We start from the raw sequence: 24,246 nt of genomic DNA, 5'->3' as shown, positions 1-24,246 counted from the left end.
TAAATCACCTGTTGTGATCCTACATTTCACATTTCTTTGGATGTCCAAGTCCCACTGATCCAGGGGTGCTTCGTGCTGCTGCATTTCCTAACATAGAAGACCCCAAATTCAAACCCTTGGGAGCAAAGTCCTCTCTGGGTGAACAGCTCCTTCACCTGGAATAGCAAGGTTGGCCCAAAAGGCCATAGCTTTGCCCCCCAGCAAAGGGATTTTTTCACAGAACAATCCATCTCAGGAGTTGAGACAGCATGGTTTGTTGTTTTCAGCCCCTAGTTTCATTTACAAGCAAAAAAAAAAAAAAAAAAAAAAAAAAAGTGGTGAAAAAATTGGCCTTTGGCAAACATGCCCACAAAAGAAAATATGGGGCCAGGTCTTCAGGTGCCATAAATCAGCTGCAGCGAAGGGGCAACACTGATTTACATCAGCTGAGTGTCAGCCTGTAAATCCCCACTGACACACAGTTGAAAAACAAGCATTTCCAAGCACCTGAGCAATTTCTTTCTCTAAACCACCATTCCTTTCTGCTCCCTCTCTCCATTCAAATGCCTACAGAAGGGCTGCTTTGTGCTTTGAGGTTTTGGTGCTGTTGTTGTTCATAATGCCTGATTCCTTCTCAGGGCTTTTTTTTCCCCCCCCTTCTCCCCCTGCAATGAAAAGCTCAGTAAAATGAAGTGCCATTGGCCTCCCGTCCATCCCAGGTTTTTGTGGCAGTTCATTAAGAACAGGGAGCTGCAGGCTCTCTCCCTGCTCTCTGGACACAGTTCAATACTGTGTGCATTCTTGTGCTGAGATTTACGTCTCACATTCAAAAAAGCCCCTTAAATCAAGCAGCCTGTTAGCATCTTCTCAGGCTCTGTGTGCCTGGGAGATAAAATGCCTGCGTGCTAATAGTCAATTCATCACTGATCTTACAGGGGAAAAGCCTTTGCTTGTGTGGGAACATCCTCTGCCCAACGGTTGCCTTCGAGCCTCTCTATTTATTGCTTTATTTATTTATTTATTTAAAATTCCTCATCAGCTTGGGCTTGCATTCTGCAAGCATGCTTCAGCATCTTTAGGCTGAAGCCTTCTCCATGCAGAGCAGCATATGGCTTTGCTGCCAAGGCAGCCCTGGCCAATATGCTGGACTTACAGATCTGACAGTGCCAACTTACAAAAGTTTCCTGGTACATATGTCAATACCAACTGCAGGGATGGTGAGCTCTTCCTGTGTTTCCCAAAGGAAAATATATAAACTCCCTGGGAGTCAAGCTCAGTTGTGTAAACACTCACAGTGAATTTATTTCATGACACGCTGCAGCCCGGTGGTCACCCAGCAGCTCCACCTCCTTTGGGTGGGTTTCTGTGGCATCTCCTGTGCTGCAGCAGTGATGCTGGACACTGGTGGGGCAAAACCATCACATCTGGTGGGGCAAAACCATCACATCTGGTGGGGTAAAACCATCTTATCTGGTGGAGCTCCCCTCACATCTAGTGGGGCAAAACCACGGGAGCACTTGGTCAGGTTTCACACGGTGAATCCAGCAGATGCAGAACCGCGTCCCCGGTCAGTGATTCCTCCCAGGGGTTGATTCCATCACACGCCTGGAGTATTTCTGGCCCAGCTCAGGTGCCAAGGCTCCCCATGCCAGGCACACTGTGCTCTCAGCAGGCTCTGCTCTGGAGGTCCCTGCCAGCACAGGGCTGCCCGCCGTGCTGCGGGGCAGGGTTGGAGCAGTGCCGGCTGCGCCGCGCCGTCCCCGCCTGGCACGGGGACCAGCCCGACCAGCAGCTCCAGCGCCCGTCCGTCTCACCACCTGGGACACGCAGAGAGAAAGAGAAAAACAAACAAAAAAAAGGGATTTCAGGTCTGGCTGAAGCTTCTCTGGATATGGACTCCCTGCTCTCTGGCAGCCAGGCCCAGGCTGTTGAGATCAAGGCACTTTGAAGCCAGGGGAGATGAATCAGCATCACCCCAAACTGTAGTCATGATATTTTCTGAAAAATCCTTTCCTTAGGATTTTTTCTTCTGAGAAGCTGAGAGGCCTCAGGAACAAAATGTAAACAATGATTAGGTGCATCTGTGATTGGTCTCATGTGGTTGTTTCTAATTAATGGCCAATCACAGTCAGCTGGCTTGGACTTTCCGTCCAAGACACAAGCTTTTGTTATCATTCTTCTTTTTCTATTCTTAGCTAGCCTTCTGATGAAATCCTTTCTTCTATTCTTTTAGGATAGTTTTAACGTAATATATATAATAAAATAATAAATCAAGCCTTCTGAAACATGGAGTCAACATTCTCGTCTCTTCCCTCATCCTAAGACCCCTGTGAACACCACCCCACCAAACACCAACAGCTCTTTCTTGTCCATCTCATCTGAAACCCTCTGGTTTTCCTTTCCCAAAGCACAGCTCACAGCTCTCTCTGCAGCAACTTCCTGCCTCTGACCAAGGTAAAGGGACAGAAGTCCCCTAAAGCTGTGGGGATGTTGTGGAAAGTCCCTTTGGAGATGGGTCATTTCAAAGCTTTTTCATTACAGTACAGACTGAGTTGTCAGGAGTGGTCGATACTATGGATTATGGTGGTGCTCCTGAATGATGGGAATGCTTGATGGCTGTCATTTACTGTCGTTTTTTATTTACTCATCTGGCCTTCAAGCCTGGCTTGGGCACTTTATTAATCCAGACAGTGCAAATGAATGTGTGTGCTCTTACTTAGTGCTGGCTGCGAAGCTGTGTTTTCCATCTGCTGGAACATTGTGCTTTTAAAAAATAAAATTAGTTTGGTCTTAAATTAGTTTTGCTACTGAAAATTTGAAATTAAAAATTGCCCAGGAGTTTAGAAGTGTGCCTGTCCCCACTGTTGCTAAAATCAAGGAGCACAAGGCTGGCTGGTCCAGTGCTCTGCTTTGATGGCAGGTCCTGGGCTTCCCAAGCAAATTCCTGAGATTTGGAGACAACTTAAAGAACCTGAGCTTTTTTTAAAAAAACACTTTTCAGTCACTGAAGCAAAGATTGGCATTCAGCCTCACAAACCATCTCCCCAGCTCTGCTCCAACTCCCTGTCTCATCACAGCTTTGATTTCCCACTGGTGAGACCCCAGTGATGAGCCCACGGCTGAAGGCCTGGAGCTCTGCCTGGTGGAACTGCTCTCAAGATGGATTTTTCTGCCAGTTTCATGTGCTGAGATTTAGAATTTTTTTTTCTTTTTTGTCATCATGAATCAGGACAAAAATATCCAGAGAGAGCTGCAACTTTTTTTGGAAATGAAAGAGCCTGTTCCGACCCTGGCTTTTTTTGCTACCCACTTAACTTTTTAGGATAGTATAGAAAGTGACAAAGAAAACATAAATATAAGCCTGTCACTTTGGAAAAACATTTTTTTTTCACCCCAAAATAGACACTCTAGTCAAAATGCATCCCAGGAAGGGGTGGGAAATCTGGCAATGTAAAAAAATCTAGCAGTTTTTTACTAAACCAGCTTTTTTGATGGTGAGTTGTGTGAGCAGTTCCTTCACCTGAGCCTTTCCCCTTCCCTCCCTGCCTGCTGAGGTTTGCGCTCCCCTCCTTGGAGCAGCCATCCTTAGTGGGATGCCACAAGCCCTCCAGAGGCTTGATTTAATCCAGCAATTAAATTTATTATTACTATCTCTATTTATAGTAATAACAAATTACAGAATGGTTTGGACTGGACAGGAACATCTCATTCCAACCCCTCTGCATGGGCAGGGACACCTTCCACTATCCCAGGCTGCTCCAAGCCCTGTCCAACCTCACCTTGGACATTGCCATGGGACAACCCATGCCAGGGCCTCACCACCCATACAGGGAAGATCTTCTTCACATCCAACCTAACTCTGCTCTTTTTCAATTTAAACCCATTCCCCCATCCCCTGAGCTGTTTGACACAACCTGTCAGAACTCGGTACATCCCTCTGGGTGCCCAGAGTTGCCAAGGACACCTCTGGGGGCTTGGAGACCCTGGCACACAGCCCGGAACACCTGGGGATTTGATTATGACCCCTGGAGCAAGATACCAGCTTTGTATGAGGACCTGAAAGTCACAGAAGTTTAAATAGTATAATAATGAAATTATCACAGGGTGAAAATGTAGATTTTAGGATTTTTGGAATGGGGGTTATGGGGACAAGATGGAGGAACTTGGGCATGTCTAGCCTTTTGCCTTCTTGGTCTCCATTTTCTGCAGTGATGCTGGCACTTTGGGATTGATTTAGAATAGAAATTCACTGTCTAACATAGGTGATAGGTATTGGGAATTAAGTGTAAATATGTTATACGTAGTTTGTAGTACAAAAGGACAACACCACCTCCGGGGCAGTCAGAGTGCCTGTGGCTGCCTGGCTGAGCAGATCTCGGATGGGCAGAAAGAAAATTTTACAGATAAGAATTAATAAACAACTTCAAGAGCAAAACCTGAAGAACTCTGATTCGTTCTTTGGATGCACGGGCCGAAACAGAGACGTCCTGCACATCTCGGGGCAGCAATTAACAACCAACAACCCAAGATAACCCAGCCACAAAACACAGAAGGGATTGATGTGTGGATGCTGTTAGATTAGCCACGTGGAGAGGGAAATCCACCCCTTTGGGCTCTCACCTGGGCGCTGACTGTGCTGGCAGGCGGCTCCTCGGTCCCCAGGGCGGCAGTGGCAGGAGCAGCTGTCCCCCAGCAGCACGGGCTCCCCGTTGTTGAGGCAGGGCCTGCAGCGACAGGGGCTGAATTCCTGCAGGAACTCACCCAGAGCCCTCCTCAGGTGCTGCTCTTTGCTCTCCATGTGGCCGAGGTTGCTCCTGCGCAGGATTTCGTGGATGGGCTGCAGCTGCAGGGATGGAGATGGATGGCATGAGAACAATTTCAGCTGGGCGTCGACTGGGATGCTGTGACATTGCTGGATAAATTCAGGATTCGGGGAAAAACTCATTTGTCTTCCTCGACAGCTGCATGTGCATCATGCAAATGTGGTGCTGCCCCAGTGAGGAGCCACCGTTCCAAAACCTTCCTCATCTTGGGGGTTTGTGTGGGATTGGCTTTTCTGGACATGCTTTGGGGTTTTAGTAGGGATTGGAATGATAAATTAAAACACCCCAGTAAGCCCATTTTTTGGACTGATTTCTTAGTGCTGTCACAGTCCCTGAGATTCTTGCATGCTTTTTGCCTTTTTGAAGAAAATGTTTTGGTAAGAGCTTTGGACAGAGGGCATCATCAAAATTTATTGCCATCCTATCCCTTGCAGTGGCCAGATTGTGAAATACCCAGTAAATGCTGAGAATGAGGAATTTTGCCTATATATCTTTCGCCCTTTGATGTAGTGAAATAATACTGTCATCTACAGCTTTGGGAATGTAACTCACTCATCATATTTTCCAGCAGCAAGATCCAGTTCCTATACACCAGTCAGCAAAAATAATCCAGTCTGGGCAGCAATTATAACTTGCCCAACTGAATATTAATATTCAATGAGTATTAAAGCTAAAAACTTGGGACTGTGTGAGGACACTTATTTACATTTGTCCATCGATGCATCTGGGCAAACGCTCCCTGTCTAGGCCAGGAATTTGTTCCAGGGAAGAGCTGGGTGTCAGCTCTGTGAGAGTGATTTGGGGGGAGGATCAGGCTCAGCTGGGCTTTGGGAAGAGCTCTTGGGCAAATTTGCACAAGCCTGTTTGACAAACTGAGGGGACTGCAGATAAGAGCTGCTGGAGTGCCCCTCTGGTTGCAGGGAGCTCTGGAGAGGTCAGTGCATGGTTTGCTGGAAAATAGAAAGGTCAGAGCATGGTTTACTGGAAAACTGCAAGAAATCTTGCCCAGGATTAATGGCAACTTGTGCAAAAAGGTGAATAACCTGCAGCTGGAACTGAAAGCATTTCTCTGTTATCAGATCTTTCTGCTGCTGCCCAGGGAAGTTTGCACAGTCCTTCTTGCCCTGCCAATAACACAGATAATTCCCAAATCCATTTTTCCTTCTCCCACTCTCTGTCAGAGCTTTCAGATCTGCTTTCAAATGAAGACAAGAGGGATAGAAATGGCAGCATGTCCCTGCCATGACAGAGATCCTTCCCTCACACTCCACAGCTTCTCCTGGAGCAGGCTGGTGATCTTGGCATCTTGGGGTACTTGTGGTCCTGTTGACCACAGCTGAGGAGTTGTGGCCACCCCCTCGTGCCTCTGCCAGCTCATCCCTGGATTATTTGTTTGTAGGATCACTCTTTTCTGTCCCTTTCCATCCCCTCTGCTTGCACCCATCTCCTCCCCCTCAGAAGCCCTATAAGATGCTTCACTGATCTTCCCATTTTATGGGGCACCCAGTGAAACAAAAGGGAGAATAGAGCCTTGCTGATTTTTATGGCCACAGACTTTCTTTTTGGAGTGTGGAGAAAGGCAGGACCCACCTGACAAAGTAGCCAGGAGCTCCCTGCTCAGAGAACTCCTGGAGGAGGGCTGTCTTTGCAGAGCTTTTGTTGGGTAACAAAACACCTTCCCCAGCCCCCTGTGAGCGCCCTGCTCATACAGGAGGGTGGACAGCATCAGGGAGCATACCAGGGATGAATATAACTGCAATTCATTGTGAAGCCGTTGGGGAACACGTCAGAAACTTAACCTGGTGCTAATCCAGCATTAAGCTCCTTGTCTGTCTCCCTGTGGATGCAGTCAGTGGGAGATGTACTCCCCATTGTGAAATGAATAAGAGGTTACCAGATCAGTGGCCCATTACATTTAATCTTGTTCTGTGATGGGATCACAATAAAAATACGAAATGATCTGCTCGACTACACTTTCATTCCTTAGAGCAGCAGAGTTTCTTCAACTGCAGAAAAGCCTTACCTGGAAATCAATAACAGCAGGATTATATTTTAATGACCTGCCCCAGTGACGATACATTTGGCCATCCCAACTCTTCAGGAGCCCTCCACTGGAACTGGTATCTCCCCCTCTAATCCGGGGAATAATATCTTCCACAACTGCACTGTGGCTCCCAGCATCTGCAGAGTGGAATTGCACAGGTATTATTCAGCTGCTGTTTCCACAAAAAAAGGCTGCAGAAACTGCTCAGTGGAGGGGAGATCAATTGTGCTGTCAGGGGCTGCCTCCCAGGATCGATGTGAGCTCAGTGCTCTCTGCTTGTGGGGTGAGCCCTGCCACCTTATCACAGGGTGACAACTTGAGCATCCCAAATCCTCTAAGCTGATAACACCTGAACTCCTCCAGCCTTGGTTTCTGGGTAGGGCATGGGCAATAGGTCACATTGACTATAGCTCATTAGGAAATGTGCAAATCTGGGGGTTCCTACACTCTTTGAGTACTTTTTAGAGTCAATTTTGACTCAGTCTGTCACTGCTGTGGACTGCAGCCTCCCAGCCACCCCACAGCCTCTGTTTCTAATCCAGATATATTGCTGCATTAATTCCTGGTCTTTTAAGAAGGGATCAATACTCCTGGAGACGTGAACCCAAATTTTCTGTAGTCCCACCTTGCCTGGGGGATGGCACCAGAGCTCCCATCCTCACACCTTGTGTGACCCTACACAAACCTCTGTGCCCAAAACAAGTGACCCAAGGAGCCTCAGGAGACCCCAGCCCTGCTGCTGTACCAGTTTTCAGGAATCCTTTCTGCTTGCAGTCAGATTGTTTCAGGGTTACACCCAGATTCAGGTTCTCCTTGCTGGCTGTAATGCCAAGGGACAGCCCAACACAGGCACTTATCTGCTCCATGCTGATGGCTGCAAAGCAGAAAGCAGACAGGTAAATCCAGTGACTCGTGGTATTCATTTTCCTGCTTCTCTTTTCTATCATTGAAGAAAAGATTCAGTTACTTTCATGGCTTGTATTTTGAAGTCAAAAGGCATTTTGGGCAGAAGACCGGGGAAAACCCCAATATTTTATTGGTGTATATTGGACCTATCATATATTAAGTGTAAAAATAATTTCCTTAGGAAATATTAGAAGAAAGTAAAAATCTTAAGGCTTCAGGCACTGTTTGATCTATATATTTAACAACAAACTTTGGTTTTTTTCACAGACTAACTCATAACTAAAGCCAGGAACAGCAGCTGAAATCAATAGATCCTCACTAATCAGATCATTAATGGTTAAAAATCAGATCAGTTTAGGAATCTGATCATTAATGGGTTAAGCAGCACCTTCAGGAGTACCTTAGGAAAGGTGTGTGTGCTGAGAGCTGCCAGAGCTTTCCTGCCTGCTGCTGCCAGCTCCACCACCACATACATCATGAAAATATGTAACTGGAGAGCCATGAAGCAACTGCAGAGGGGAGAAGGGAACTAATGAGGTGGTTTCACCAAGGTAAGCAATGTGCATATTTCATACAGCCTGGTTTTATGTAAGCACTTGAGTGTACTGCAAATATAAGGCTGTCCTCTAGTAGTTAAAAAGTCCGTTGATTTCAGTAAATGCAGGTATTGTAAGTAACAGGTAACTTTTATATTGCTCTTTTTTGTCAAGGGGACCTTAGAGTGTTTTCCAAAGAAGCCTGGTGATGCATAGAGTGGTTTTGAAAGGAGGCACAGAGGTCAGTGGGGTTTGTGTGTTGTGGTTTGATGGTCTGAAGTTGAAATCTGTGTCCAAGTGCCACCCTGGAGCACTGTCTGCTGAATAGCCTCCCCTCAGCACTGGGGAGCAGGGCCTTGCCTTGGTGTGTTTAAAATATTGCCCAAACACTCTTGGCTCTGGTTTTGTGGGGTTATGGAGTGGTGTGGGTTAAAAGGGACCTTTAAGGTCCATCTGGTCCAGCCCCTCTCCCTCATGGGCAGGGACATCTTCAGCTACACAAATTTGTTCAGAGCCCCATCCAACCTGGCCTTGAGTGTGTCCAGGGATGGGGCATCCACATCCACCACCTCTTCAGGCAACAGTGTTTCACCAAACTCATTGTAAAACATGGCTTCTTTAATCTACATTGGCCCTCTTAGTTTAAAACCATCCCACCTTGTCCTGTGACAACAGGCCCTGATTAAAACCTGTCTTTGTAATGTCTTTTGAGCACTGGGAGGTTGCAGTGAGGTGTCACTGAAGCCTGGATAAGAAAAATCCAGGCTGAAAAACATAAATTCTCTCAGCCTTTTCTCATGGGAGAGGTTTCCCACTCCTTTAATCAGCTTTGTGGCCTCCTCTGGACTTGCTGTGCAAGGGATCCCAGATGCAACACTGCAAATGCGGCCTCACCAGAGGGGCAGAATGCCCTTCCACCACCTGCACGTGGCCTTGCTGGACCTCATGAGGTTCCCAAGGGCCCAGAGCTTGCCCAGGTCCCTCTGGGTGTCACCTGCAAGCTTGTTCCCTTCTTCCCTCCCTACAGGAGAAGCTCACTAGGACACAGATCTGCTCCTCGGCCTGGTGGATCCAAACCCTGCTTAGGAACTCAGCATCCTGAGAAAGGGCCTGCAAACTGGTGAGAGCTGAAACACGCTCCAGACCTGAACTGGGAACTGCATCCCACTGCAAAACTGGGCCCTTGAGAAAGATTAAACGTGTGGCACTCAATTACTTGCACTAAACTGTTCAACAGTTGTAAACACAGTGGGTAAAGTTCACTCACCCAAAGCAGCATGAGTGATTGCTTATCTTGGTGCTGGAGTGCCATAAAATTAAACTTGAGGAACACCCTGATTAATTGATTTGCCATGGTTCCTGTTGAGTAATTATGTTCAGTGAGGGGCTGTCGATACCATTCGCCATTGGTCGTGGCGAGATCGAGTCTTGATAAATGAAAAGTGGTTATCACTGCAAAAGGGTGGCCTCAGTAAATATTAGTGCTTGAGGGGGGAGTCCTGATAGGGGTTTTTTTTGTTTTATATGATATAATTTGCGATAGTTAAATGTGCTTGAGTGATAAGATTTACTGCTGCATTTTGAATTAATCAGAATATATGAAGACTCTTTCTAATTTACTCCACGCATAATGTTCCTCCCATAAATGTTCTTGTAATGTGTGAACACATTATACTGTTTTCTGCTAAATAATAGAACCATAACAATCTATTTTAAAAACGAGTAATGAAAAATATTGATGGCAGAGCAACGAGGGACCTCGCTCTGACATATGTATTTATTTCACTCATGACCACATCCATATAAGCCCTTGCAGCCTGAAAGCTGGGAATGGGTCTGGCAACAAAACTGCAGCCCTGAGCTCTGCACTGAGCTGTGGATACCTAAACACAGGAGGTGATTTCATTTTCAAAATTCAGGTTTCCTAAATGCTCAAAGTCCGAGCCAGATGCTCAATGACCACCTAAGCTGTGTCTCATTTAGGGAGGACTCAGCCAAGGGATCTTTTTGCTGAGTTTGTGCTTTAGTCACTGGTCTATTAAAAAATGAATATTCTGTGTTCCAGAGCATTTAGCAAGCAGCCTGGTGGGCTGGGTGGGCCCTGAGGATGCAGTGGTTGACCTAAAGCAGCCCTGTGGGGGCTCAGTGATGCATCTGGAGAGCTTCAGACTCATCTTAGGAAGCTCTGATTTTAAGACTTGAGCACTTGTATCCTGATCCTAACCATTCCTCAGGGAAGGAGGATAATCCTCTTGCAAACACAGCCTCCAAGCATGGCTGTGATCAACATTAGAGAAATCAGGGCTTTTTTTGCTAAATGCTTTCAGACAGTGGCATATCAGACACTGCAGGTGGGTCCTTCTGGGTCAGCACTGTGTGACACAGAGCACTGCTGGCTTTGTAAGGGTGGACTTTCTGGCAGAGCCTGGATTAGATGAAAATTACAGAATGGTGCTGCATTAGAATGAAAATTGCATCTCTACTGGGGTGCATTTTTGTCTTTTGCTGGACTTCAGTATCCTTCTTTCCTAAGATAAGGCATCTTGTAGCAGTAAATCTCCTTATATACACAGCAAGCACAAGATAAAGTGAAATAATAGCCTCCCTCCACATGCTCTTGATTAATTCTTCCTCTGAAATTGGCAGTCTGCTTCCTGAAGTCTTGCTTGCCAAGACCTTGTTCACTTCCATATCACTCACCCTTCAAACTGAAGGAGTAATTTGAAGAGGCATCATGTTTCCAAACATTGGAGGTTCAGGAACTTGATGAAAATTCTCTCAATCAGTAATTTCTTGTGGAAAAATTGGCATGGTTAATGTGCAATATGGAGTGCATAGTTATCCTAATGCTGATGGGGCCCAATCATTTCAGACCAGAGGCAGAATCTGGGGCAGAACCATGAAAATTATTGAAATTATTGAAATTACTGAAATTACAGCAATTTGCACCTGTTGTCCAAGATCACAATTTCCTTCTTCATCAGTGTCTGGCCTGGAGTTACCAAGGCAGTGGCACCCTCAGCACAGCAGAGTGATGGCCCCAAGGGGAAATGGGATCTATTGCATTGTTGACACCTTTACAAAAGTTGACAACCTGCTTATTGAGCCATATTATTGTTCTGTATCCCATGTTTTTGATTAGGAAAAATGTTACATTTTTGACTTGCTATCAATGGCAATTCCCAGGCTCTCGGTGTCTGCAGTGGGTGTTTTGTCTAATTGAGATTTAGAGGTAGGGCCCTCCAGCCTCATACACTCCAATTTGTTGAGAACTGGAGCTAACAGGGGTCTGTTAATCTCCAGATGTGGCACTAAGCAGAGTGAAGTGGCAGAGGTATTGCTGAGTGCAGTGCAGTATTTCCATTTACAGAAAATTGTGGCCCTTGCTATGAACAGGCTGAAATGTGAGAGTGTTGATTTGCTGAGCTCTGGGTGGCTCTGCAGCCTTCAAGCATTCATGGTGAACAAAGATAACAAGAAATAGGAGAAGATTAGCAAGAAATGGAGAAAATGATGCTCAGGTTCCTTCCTTAATGACCAAACCCTTACCCAGACACTTCTGAAATCAAAGCAGGAACCACATTTGGTGACATTCAAGGTAATCCCAAGCCACGTGGCCAGTAATGCCATCAGGGTGGAAATACCAGGTTTAAAGCAGAAAGCTGAGAACAGAGGATATATTTTGATTTTTCTGACCTTTTCTTCGCATCTCCTCCTTATTGATGACGAGGATGTACTCAAAGACACCGCCCATGGTGCCAGATGTCATGAAGTGGGTGCCGTAGTCGTTGATGAATTTGGCATACATGCCATAGTTGTAGGTGTCTGGGAGCTCCTGCAGGGAGAGCAGCACATCTTCATCCAAAACTATGTTGTCCCTTCTCATCTTGAAGCGGGCTGTCTGCACCTTGGTCACAGCTCTAATGAACCCAACCTCCTGCAGGTAAAGGAGAGAGGAGCTGCAGTCAACGTGAATTTAAACAAGTGAATTTCTAGGCTTTAGACTTGCAGGGGAAAGCCTGAATCTCTCACTGTCAGTGCGTGCATGAAAACAAGCCTGATTTAAATGAAATAATGGTAATTCTCTTTTTAAAGTCTGATTTGCTGTGGAGGTGGAGGGCCTTGGGGGGTTGGATACTATGGGTGTTTTATTGATGTGTGAATATGATCGGAGTTGGGCTCCACATGATTCCCCTCCATTCTCCATTTCTGCAATTTCTTTTTCTAGTTTCCTTTCCATACTGTTTATTCCCTTTTTGCTTTTTTCACAAACTCAATGAATAGCAAAGCACAAGGGTCAAGCCCAGCCCAGCAGAGAGGAGATTCCTTGGCCAGAAAGATGCTGATGGAGGGAGAATTTCCTGGATATACCACCAGCTCCAAAGCTCCACCTCTGTATTTGCCATTGCTTTGCACAAGTCTCCACTGCAACACGAGCAGCCCTTTAAATGATTCCTCCAATAACTGATCATCATTTAGCTGCAAACATCATGTGAGTCTGGACAAGGGCACAGTAAATACTATAATGGTGCTCATTTCAAACAGCTTTTAAGGGCATTTTAACTCGGAACACCATCAAAGTAATTCTTCTTTATTGTTTTCTGTCAGCAGCCCGGAGAGAAGTGGAGATGGGGCACGGTAAATGTGGGAAATACCAGCACTCATGTTATTAGATTGGAAAGAGGTCATCCCTGCCAGTCCATGATGCAAGCCCTCTGTGAGAAGTACACCCTATTATCAGGTGCTATTTTTTTCAGTGTGGTATTTTAACCTCCTGTTAAAAGTAGACCATTTCCCTGTCACGAGGCAGCTCGTATTAATTTGAGCAAGATATATTTGCTACTAGAGATCATTCCTTGAGGATAATTGTTTTGATCAGCATCTTGATATTCCCTCCTCCCTCATTGTCACTTTCAAGCATTTTTTTATTTATGTGCTCAGTGTAGCCATGAAACAGGATGGGGTGAGATGACATGTGCCGTGGCACTCCGTAATTCAATTTTATTCCCATTCCCTGTTTGCTGAAACATACCAAGAACAGCAAACAGGATTCCTAACGATCATACATTTGCAATTACATGAACAAATTAAGGTACAATTACCCTGTGTTGAGAAATGCAATTGAGAGAATAAACTGACATAAGTTACAGCCAGACCATGCCATGCACAGATGATGCGACTGGAGCAGATGCATCACTGATCTGCTTGGTTTGGGTTTTTTTTACCTTTGCATCATATTGTGTGAAATTCTTCAGGGATCCTTTGCCACCTGATAAAGTGAGGCCCAGGTTTAGCATGACATCTGAACCTCCAGGCCCAATTCCAATGGTGAAGCCTGTTGTTTTGGATTTATCACTTTTAAGGGCGTCAAGCAGGTCCTTTGAATCGTCGTAAAACTCAAAAGCAAACCCAGAATCAGCATGAGCCTAAAATGAAAGGAGCAGACATTAATTTTTCAGGGACTTCCCCTCCTTTTTAATCTCTATGTCTTGAAAGAATACCACTGTTAAAGCCCATGATGCTCTTGACAGCACCAGCACTGACTTCAGTGAGTGTGGAATAAGGAATCAAGTCCCGTGCCATTTCATTTGGAAATATGTGAGAAATGTGGATAAAGCCAAGCATTTTGCTTCTTCCATCTCCAAGCAGGGGAAAGGTCTGTGTTTAGCCACTCAAAGCCAGAGCTGGTAATGGTAGCTATTACGATAGCCTGACACTTCTCATTATAAAACCTTCCTTCCAGTTCCTTACAGCTCCGCCAAATCCTAATGATTTGGACTGTTTTTTTTTTTCTCTCTCCAGCCTGCTTCTGGATGAATTTATTTAGGGAAAGAAAAATTCAACATCTATTTACAATGGCAAGGCTAGAAAACAAACATTGTTTTGCCTGTGTTTTAGAGAAGTGACCTTTTCCTTGACAGCTCTGCTTTGCTGGCACGTGGACTCGAGCAGCTCTGCTGAGCCTGAGCTCTGCCATTTGCCAGCTCTGTAAAAAGCCAGCCCCATTTTCAAAGTGGGGACTAAGGGACTCTGCCTGCCGGGAGGGCATGAAAACTACTTGCATTGAGTAATATTTCCCAGGAATAATGTGTTTTCATTCATTCATGTCAAAAACACGATAAATGTTTAACAGCGTGGCCAAGGCACCCACTTAGGATGTGGGAGACCCAAACTGAATCCTTGCACTGTTTGGATCAGTGTCCAACATCAGACATGACCTTATAGACTGTAGGTGTTGTGATCCCTGGTGATGAGTTGCAGGATCCCTGTCTCACTCAGAATTCAGATTTGTGCCACTTGTAGACTTAAAATGCTTTCAGAGATTGAACCAGCAGCATTGTTACCATTTTACACATGGACAGCTCCATCCCTAGAGATGCAGAAGGCCTGTGCAAGTTCTACAGCTCATTAATAGCAGAATTTAGAGAAAACACCTCTCACTTGGCTCTGCCTGGCCAGAGGAAGCAGTGGGGATGCCTGGATGATACAGCAGGTGCATTCCTTGAGGCACCATAGACCAACATTTATACATCGAGTGCCTGCTGGGGTACCTTAAAGACAACTACTGACAGAATGTGGGACATTGTCAGAACCGAGGAAATTCCTCTGGCTGCCCTGGAGGACTCGAGACCCTGCCAAGGGGCTCAGAGACCTTGGCACAGAGCCCAAGACCCCTGTGCCTTTGATCTTGACCCATGGAAAAAATTACCAAGTTTTATGTATGTAAAGAATTACCAAGTTTTAGGTATGTAAAGAATTACAAGTCAAGAAAGTTTAAGCAGAATGATAGTGAATTTATCACAGGGTGAAAATGTAGAATTTTGGGGTTTTTAGAACGGGGGTTCAGGAGGCAAGATGGAGGAATCTGGGTGTGTCCAGTCCTTTCTCCTTCTTCTTCTTGGCCTCCATCTTCTGCTGTGATGTTGGCACTTTTGGATTGGTTTAGAGGAGAAACTCACTGTCTAACCTAGGTGATAGGTATTGGGAAGTTATGGTAAATAATGTACAAGTAGTTTTTAGAATCAAAGATAACACTAGTGTGCCTCTGTCTGTCCTGCTGAATGGACCTTGGCAGCCCAGAGAAAGAATTTTATAGATAAGAAACAATAAACAACCTTGAGAACAAGAATAAAAGAATTCTGACTCCTTCTTTGACAGCCAGGCTGGGAAAAGAGACTTTCTAACGCATCCCAGGGTCACTGTGACCAACAGAAATCCCAAGAAAGAAGTCTGGCTGTTTTGCTTAGGAATTGCTGCTAAATTTGGCCTCCTGCAGGCCAGGAACTCACCAGGAACTGGTACAGATGGAGGTTGTAGGGCTTGCGGAAATACTTCTCATCATCCCCATAGTGCAGGCGCTCGCAGGCGGCGTCGTAGCGCAGCTCCCGCCACTCCCCGTTGTACACGTACTCACAGAACCCTCCAAAATACCCCGGGTCATAAATGTTCTGCCTCCCTTCCTCTGTCAGGATGTTGTACCTTGGGGAGAGGAGTGTGAAAAGTGCATTTTATGTGGCTCTACGCAGATATTTACCATATCTATTTTGTTGTATTGGTTAGTAGTGCTGTATTAACATTTTGACAATATGGTAAATGTAGTTTTGTAGTTAAAATAGGTAACTTTTGTAGTTAAAATAGGAAGTATGTATGTGGGATATTTTTTTTAAGAAAGGAATGAGGTACTTGCACCAGATAGCAGCCACAGGACACCCAAATCTTTCAGAGAAAGAGAATTTATTGCTCCATTATAAGAAACTAACTTCTTCCTGCCTTGCTCAGTCATGAAGATTCTGTTAGGATTAAGAGGAAGATGCTGACACTGACCAGACAGAATCCTTTGTTTGAATGGAATTTATGCATCATGTATGAAATGTATGGCTATGCAACACGCTGTTGCTTTTAAAGATTAATCTTCTGTTAATGTGGGTCCTTTTTCGGGCTTGTTTTGCCCAGAAGAAGGTACCCGGATGTCCATAACTCTTTGTTTCTATTGTTTCATATTGTCCTAATCCAAATTGTCCAAATTATTATTACTCTAATTACATTACTAGTTTTATAACTATTTTATTACTATTAAACTTTAAAAATTTTAAAAACAAGTGATTGACGTTTTTCACAAGGAATTTATCTATCACTTTGGTTTTATTGCCTCGGTCTCTGTCACAGATTCTCCTGATGCTGATATCTCTACCACCAGATTATCCATCCTCAGGCCTCCTGAGGAACTGGAATAGAGCTTAAGGCTGGGTTGGGTTTGTTATCTCCTTGATGTCTCCTTCCCAAAGCTACCAGGAGGCAAACAGCCATTTTATTTGCAAGGCATTCCTTTGGGCTCACATGCAAGAAATGGAAGAAATCAGTGAAGTTGCCCAGCCCCTCCCAGCAAGCACAGCCATGAAAGTCCCCAAGTCCTGGAATTCCTCCAGGTTCCTCTTGAGCCTAATGCATCTCATTGTCACAAAGTGCTTCCTGGCATTCTCTGCAATTATTTTCTGTCTTAATTTAATCTCTTTCTTTTTAATAATGGTCCCGTTTCTCAGGGTAGTTAACACCCTCCCTAGACATGAAGCCTGTGCTTTGCCAAGTCTGTCACTTATTATTTCCTTATTCCTCCTTCTTCCTGCTCTCCAGCCCTCACAGCTGCTGCCCTCTGAAATCCCTCCTATTACTTAGTATTCCATGTAATTGCATGGCCCAAAGTGAAAGCTTTATTCAAACTAGCAGCAGCACTGCTCTTCTCAACAGGGAACCACATTTAGGACTAAGATAGCAAATGCCACTGCTTTTGTGTGTTCTGCAGGAGAAACACTCCAGAGAGCAGAATTAAACAGGGTTCTCAGTGGTAATTAATGCATGCCTTGTAAAACTTTTGATGGACCCTCCCAGGCCCCGGGCCAGGGTGACATTTATCTCATGGACCCCAGAGAGTGTTGGATTGAGCTGATGGGAAAGTTACACAATGGCTGGCTCCATCCTCATCCTGCAGCCCATGTTCATAAATTCCTGGAATGGTTTGGGCTGGGAGGGACCTTCAAGATCATCTCATCCCAATCCATCTGCCACAGACAGGGCTGTGTTCTCCAAGGGAAACTGGGCTTGGTTAAAATACAGGGTTTTCAACAGAAGTGTCAGAGTCACAGTTTGTTTTTCAGTTTCATTTGATTCTGAATTTCTCTTTTGCCTGTATTACCTAATCAAAATTTGAAACTGAGCAGGGAAACACTTTTCATTGATAGGAGTATTTACATATACTCATGTGGAGCTCAGGCTCTTTGCCTTGAATCTGTGCTCTGAAATCCTAAATCCTGGAGCTAAATCTCCTTAAGGGTGAATGCTAGCAGGGTGCTGCATCTCCAAAGTCTGCTGTTTGCTTTAGTCTCTTACCTTTAACAACTGGAGAAAGCCATGAGATAACGGGGATCTATTTTTTCAGGAGTATAAAAGGGCATCACTAGCACTGTGGTCAGGTAATAGATAGATCTGAGACAGAGGATAGAAATAAAAGCTGGAATGAACTCTCATTGCCACCCATGGTCACTTGGGACAGCACCTCCCCTTTGGGTACAGCCCCCTATCAATTCATGGATCACTGCTATCACTAAGGAAGAGCAATATAAGAAACATAATCCTGTTTTGATTGCGAGAGGAGCAGCTATTGATTAATTACTCACCCTTGGACTATTTTTTCCACCCCTGGGATTGGGAACAGATGTTCACAAGGGCTTTCAATATCTTCATCCTCACAATTATCCTCATCAGAGCCATCTCTGCAGTCCCAGTCTCCGTTGCACACGAGATGCCGTTGAATGCAGCGCCCTAAAGTGCACAGATGCAGGCGGTGGCTTATCCCCCCTCCAGAAATCCTGGCTGCCAGCTTGCATTGATTGGGCTGTTTTTCACCCCCATCTCAAGGCCACAAGAAGTCATGCTGCATGTTAAGCACAGCGTTATTCCATGAGGAATTGGCTTTTCCAAGCTTCTGGGACCCAAACACAGCACAGAGTCCAAGCTGGCCACTCCCATGAGCTTCTGTCAGGTGGGAATCAAGGAAAGGTCACCTCGCTGCCCTGACTTTATTTTCTAAAATTCCATTCTTGGAAAGTTGCTGTAGGAATAGCTTCACCCCTTAGCTTAAGGAAGTCAACGCCATCTTATTAAAGTGCAAGGTTTCCTCTTCGCAGGAGGCACTTGGGGAGTTTATTGCCATAATTAATTGCAAGAGTGGGTATTTGCAGGAAAGGCAATGTGGAAGGGTTTTTGCTTCTAGGAGCATGGAGAAAGCCTTGAGGAGGGGACTGGCACTGCTTAATTTACCCCAGTGCAGTGATGATAACCTGCTCCAGCTGATAAGCTGGTCACAGAGCTGGCCTGTGCTTCAAATTTTGATCGAATTTTCGTTAAATGCTCAGGAAGGAAGTTAGGACCATTTGGGTAGAAACAAAAACCTGTCAAAGCTAGTCAAACTTTCAGAGAACAGCCGTTTTATATTGTGATCCTCAGAGCTGGCTAAAAATAACTAAATCACCCCAACAGATTGCTGGTTGGATTGATGATTGAACTCTGTCTCTAGCAGGGGAGAACGTGGTGTGCTGTGGGAGCGGAGGGGAGTGTGAGCACACAGCACAGCACTTAGAGCAGAATATTCCTACTCTCTTTGTTCCACTGAAGCATTCACATTCTCCATCCCACACAGCCTTCTCTCCTACCCAAATCTGAGTGCAGCAGGGATGGATTTCTGTGAAAGTGGGGGGAAAAAGCACTGAAGAGGGGAAATTCCCTGCTTTCTCTTGTACTGGTTCACCCTCCTGCTGCCCGGGGCAGGGGACTGATACCCCCAGTGTCAGAACTCAGTACATCCCTCTGGGTGTCCAGAGTTGCCAAGGACCCCACCGGGGGGCTCAGAGACCCTGGCGCACAGCCCAGAACACCTGGGGATTTGATTATGACCCCTGGAGCAAGTTACCAGCTTTGTATGAGGACCTGAAAGTCACAGAGGTTTGAATAGTATAATAATCAAATTATCACAGGGTGAAAATGTAGATTTTAGGATTTTTGGAATGGGGGTTATGGGGACAAGATGGAGAAACTTGGGCATGTCTGGCCTTTCTCCTTCTTCTTCTTCTTGGTCTCCATTTTCTGCAGTGATGCTGGCACTTTGGGATTGGTCTAGAGTAGAAGTGCACTGTCTAACACAGGTGATAGGTATTGGGAATTAAGTGTAAATATGTTATGTGTAGTTTGTGGTATAAAAGGACAACACTGCCTCGGGGGCGGTCAGAGTGCCTGTGGCGGCCTGGCTGAGCAGATCTTGGCTGGGCAGAAAGAAAATTTTATAGATAAGAATTAATAAACAACTTTAAGAAAACTGAAGAGTCCAGACTCGTTCTTCAGTCACGCGGGCTGAAACAGAGACATCCTGCACATCTTGGGGCTGCAATTAACAACCAACAACCCGAGACCCCAGGAAGGACCAAAACCTCTTTGTCAGGGGTTTGTGCCGGGGTCACTCACCCGTTTCCTTGCACTGGAAGTCCTGCCCACACCCTGGTGGCCCCGAGCAGGGTGTCTCAGCTCGGCAGGCTTGCTCATCCCAGAGGTGCCCAGCGCAGCGTCGCCCTCCGAACTCTGCCGGCCGCTCCAGCCGCCGGTACCGGTGCTGCAGAGACACAGCCACGTGTGTGACACACAGAAATCCCCTCCGCAGGCCACAGTGCAATCATTTTAACAGCTATTCATGTTAAAACTATCGTCTTCAATAGGCATTCCTAATTTATGTGCGTGTGTGTGGCTTGAAGACTTTGTGTGTGATAAAGACAGGAAGGTCAGCAGAGAGTTGGGAGCTCAGGTTTGCCTGGAGTTCGTACATGTGAACTTAGAATGGCTGTTTAAAAAATATCTCTGTTTTATACCTTGGAAAAATATGGCATTTTTCCAGCTGCATATGCTTGGTCCTGCAGTGCACCAGGCTCAGATGGACACAGACACTAATTACAACACTGATCCTGCAACATTTCTGATGGATTATTAATGGGAATTGCTTCCTCTAAACTAGGAAGGGGGGGGGGAAAGAAAGGGAGAAAAGCCATATTATTTACTGATAATATATTGTCTATAAGCACAGGAACAAGAAAAGCAGGGATAAGATAAACTCAGTAGAAAGCAGAATTATGTCAGGTATGTGAAAATAAATTCTCAAACTATGAAGACATATGTGAAATGTTATAAAAATATGAGAACAGGAGCTGATGCATGAAGGCTGCTTCTAATTTCTTTTTGCTGGACTATTTGCATTGAGAATCAGGAGATACTTAATTAAATCTCAGATAGAAAAGGAAGAAAGTCTTGGGCAAGTATTCTGGCCTGATTCTTCCACCATTTGCCTTGATTTTGCTTTGCCTGTTCTGCTGCCTCCAAAGAATTTATTCCCCAGTTTACACCAGGGTAAATAAGAGCCTCTCTAGCAGAGGAGCATTTCCATCATATTTGGATGAGTTTACTGGCTGCTTCAGAATGATGAATATGTATAATATATATAATTAATGTGTGTACATCCTCATCACAGACACATCTGAAGATAAATGAATACATTACAGCGGATCCTTACTTTTTTCTCTTGGCAAGGGAAGCAATCAGTCCATCCTGACCACTGGCTCAGCTGACAGTCAACAGGAGCTGGAGAATTAACATCTCTGCTGCTTCTTCTAGGGAGGGGAACAAAGAGTGCTCTAAGGTCTTTGAAGCTGTGTTTCGAGAGGGACTGAAGGCTGGAAGGGGGAGAATTACCTCAGTGTGTGTGGTTTTCCACCAGGAAACTGGTTTGTAGGAAATGGGAAGCATCCCAAGATGTCCCATCCAAGTATTCACCATCAGAATTGAGCAGGTGCAGCACTTGGGGATTTTGTCTTGGGATTCCTGCTCTCCCAAGACATCTTTGCCCTTTCCAACAGGTAGATTGCAATTATATATATACATATATTTATGTGACCAATCATCCTGAGTAAACGGAAGGAATGTCCTGGAGAGACAGGTTTTAGAGGAAAGCTAATTTTTTGCCTTTCTATTCAGAAGCACATCCCAAACTCCAGAAGCAGGGATATTTATCACTCCTGAGCCTGTTTTGATGTCACTTTCTTTACACCCATGTGGGCTCATGGACAGGATTTTTCCTGGTGTGAAATCAGATCCTGCTTTCCATGGGCTTTGTGGAGAGCTGGGAATTGTTAGAGCACCAACAGTGCTGAGAGAACAAGGTACTAAGATCTTGACTAAGAAATTTGTTGGTTGAGCATTTCTAAAGCAAATACACAAATTCCGAGGAGAAGAAAACAACTAAAAGAATATTTTTGAAAGGAGAAAAGGGCAAAGGTATGGTATTGTGGTGGCTCTTGGGTCGGACTCTCTGCACATACTCTGAATATCACTGCACAACAGCCAGAAAACACTTCTCCTGCCTCCCTGCCCAGTCATTGCAATCTCTAGGTCTGTCTCTGCTCCTAAAAGCTTCATTTGTTTGAGGCATTTCTTTGTCTTGAGGAGCAACCTGTGCCATGCAAACACAACCCTGCGTTTGCCACGGCCTTCAAACCATTTTAAAGGTTTATTCCGAGTCAGAACATTATTATTTTTATTATTATTTTGGTGATTAACTAATGAGCAGTCTGTTTTGCTTACAAGACTGCCGTCCAAAGAGAAATATTGATAATTAGCAGAGGTATGGAGCTCATGGGGGATTCATCAGAGGCTGGGCAAGAGAGATTTACTGAACAAGTAAGGGAGCCTGTGGGTGCAGATCCTGTGTGAGGTGAAAACCCAGAGCCTGCAGGAACCCAGGGCTGGAGGACATGCAGGTATTGATGCCTTTTTGCTGTGACAGGAGGATTTGTGGCTGCATCCTTCAGCACTTCCCAAAGTACTTAATTGGCTCACCTTCGATTGGATTTTACATTTACCTCTTCATTACTCTGCCTTGTTTGATAAGTTCATCAAACATCAAAAATCTTGTCTTTGTTCATTTTCAAAAGGGATTATCGGAATAAGCCTTCATAATTAAGTGTATCACTGCCACAGTTTTTTCCTTTCTGCCTTCTCCTTGTCTCCATGTTCCAATTATCACTGATACCTTTTTTTGATCCTCCTAAATCATATTTGCCTTTACAACAAGCTTGAAATTAATAGCTGTAGAAAAAAACCCTCCACCCATTTCCCTATCATGACACTGTAGCTTTAGAAAAAATGGAACTTGTTTATTCTTTTCCTTCAAAGCCCAAGTGACACTTGGATAGGTTAATAATATTGTTCATGGGGAAAAAAAAAACCAAAAAACTGAGGAATGAGGATCTGGCTTGGACTGAAAACTGGGTTATTCACATGCACTTGTTAACTTCGTGTTGTCGAGTGTAAAATAATTAGAATGCAAAAGAATATGAAAAATATTAACTCATAAATCATCCTGTGTAGAGAATTCATTTCAAGTGCCCAAACCCAGCCTGCTAATTTTGGTAAGGAAGTTTAAGAAGGCTTAATAGTCATCTGTAAAAGGAAAATCATTGTGCAAACAGTTCCTTTAAGAAGGAATTATGATGCCTGGCTTGGGCTTTGGACAGCTGCCAATTTTTAATTTTATTTTTTTTTTTCCTGGTAGCTTTGTGCACATGCCTTGAGTCAAACTGATGGGCTGATTGACGTGCTGGTAATTCCTGCATGGAAAAGAGGGGAAAGGGACCAGACTTACCTGTGGGAAGGCAGTGCCTGGAGCTCCCTGCACGCCTGGGCTGGTGTCAAAGCCAGTGAGCACACAGTCAGGATCCAGGCACAGAGCTGAGCCAGGCCCCACCACATTGCTCTGCCATACGTGGGTGTCTGCTGCAGATCAGCTGCAAAACAAAGCTTTCAACTTTTCAGGGCTGCTGGAAGGAGCATGGAGCCCACCAGGCTCCAAAATGCTGCAGTAAATCATTGACAGCAGCACAGATCCAATCACAAAGAATCAGGACACATCCCAGAGGCCTTTGCCCTTTTGGAAACAAATTCCCAGTTTTCTGGCAAGGAAATATATTAAACTGTGCAACTGTTTCCACATTAAACTCAATCAATCCTATTGCAGCAGTGTGATTCTTACCCAGCCTGCGCCCTCCTTTTAATTTGAAGGAGGAGGAAACTCGTGTTATTTCCCACTGTGACTTCCCTGTAATTTTGATGTGTGTGGTTGCTGACCAGGGAAAAGCTTCCCAGTACAGCAAATTGGAGATTAGCACAAAATTGTGTTCTGAGGAGCGGGTACCTTGCAGATACACGAAGGAAATGTCAGTTCAGCTTCCTCCCCTCGCCAGCCCCACGAGGCAGTTTCCCACCTCTAAAGCTGATGTGAGTGATCACCTGGCTTTAGGATGGCCCTACACAGCCACTGCAATGTGAAAATCAAATTCCTTGTTTTCTAAAGTGATTTTAGGGGAGAGAAACGTCCCCTACATGTGAAATTGTTGTGGCCATACCTTGTGCAAACCCATCTGCTCGTGGTGGCTCTAATGCTTTTAGCTGGGTGAAATCTTAGTGGATGTGCACAAGTGTAGGAAAGCAATACCACAGAAAGCAACAACACCACAGGATACTTATTTTTGAGATAATAGTCACAAGATGACAATTTTTAGTTCTTTCGTGTAAGAAGAAAATAAAAATGGCCATGGGAAAGACACTTGATCATAGCCCAAGTTGATACTTTCTGAAAAATCCCTTTGCCAGGATTTCTTCTCCTGGGAAGCTTCAGCTTCTCCCTGTTTTGCTGCTTTGGAATGTGATTTGGAGATTGTTTATCCAGCCTGTGAATTGTTTTAATGTAATGACCAATCATGGTCCAGCTGTGTCGACGCTCTGAGGAGTCACGGGTTTTTCTTTATCATTCTTGTGAAGTCTTCTGATGTCTCCTTTCTCTTTCTTTAGTATAGTTTTAGTAGAGCATTCT

At 44.9% G+C, this 24,246-nt stretch overlaps 1 protein-coding gene across 1 annotated transcript; it reads right to left on the bottom strand.

The window, feature by feature from the left end:
- Nucleotides 1-1,644: 1,644 nt before the first annotated feature.
- On the bottom strand, nt 1,645-23,126 carry C8A (complement C8 alpha chain). The gene is made up of 11 exons (XM_058030391.1): nt 23,020-23,126; nt 20,893-20,989; nt 19,800-19,944; nt 17,960-18,104; nt 15,578-15,767; nt 13,514-13,714; nt 11,985-12,225; nt 7,592-7,720; nt 6,826-6,983; nt 4,600-4,822; nt 1,645-1,796 (listed from the first exon to the last, which is right to left on the bottom strand). Exons 1-11 carry the CDS (start codon nt 23,124-23,126, stop codon nt 1,645-1,647), a joined length of 1,788 nt encoding a protein of 595 aa, XP_057886374.1.
- Nucleotides 23,127-24,246: the final 1,120 nt, after the last annotated feature.

This window comes from Melospiza georgiana, chromosome 9 (genome assembly GCF_028018845.1).
Source record: "Melospiza georgiana isolate bMelGeo1 chromosome 9, bMelGeo1.pri, whole genome shotgun sequence".
Classification (NCBI taxonomy): Eukaryota; Metazoa; Chordata; class Aves; order Passeriformes; family Passerellidae; genus Melospiza; species Melospiza georgiana.
This window is presented reverse-complemented; position numbering and strand designations above follow the sequence as displayed.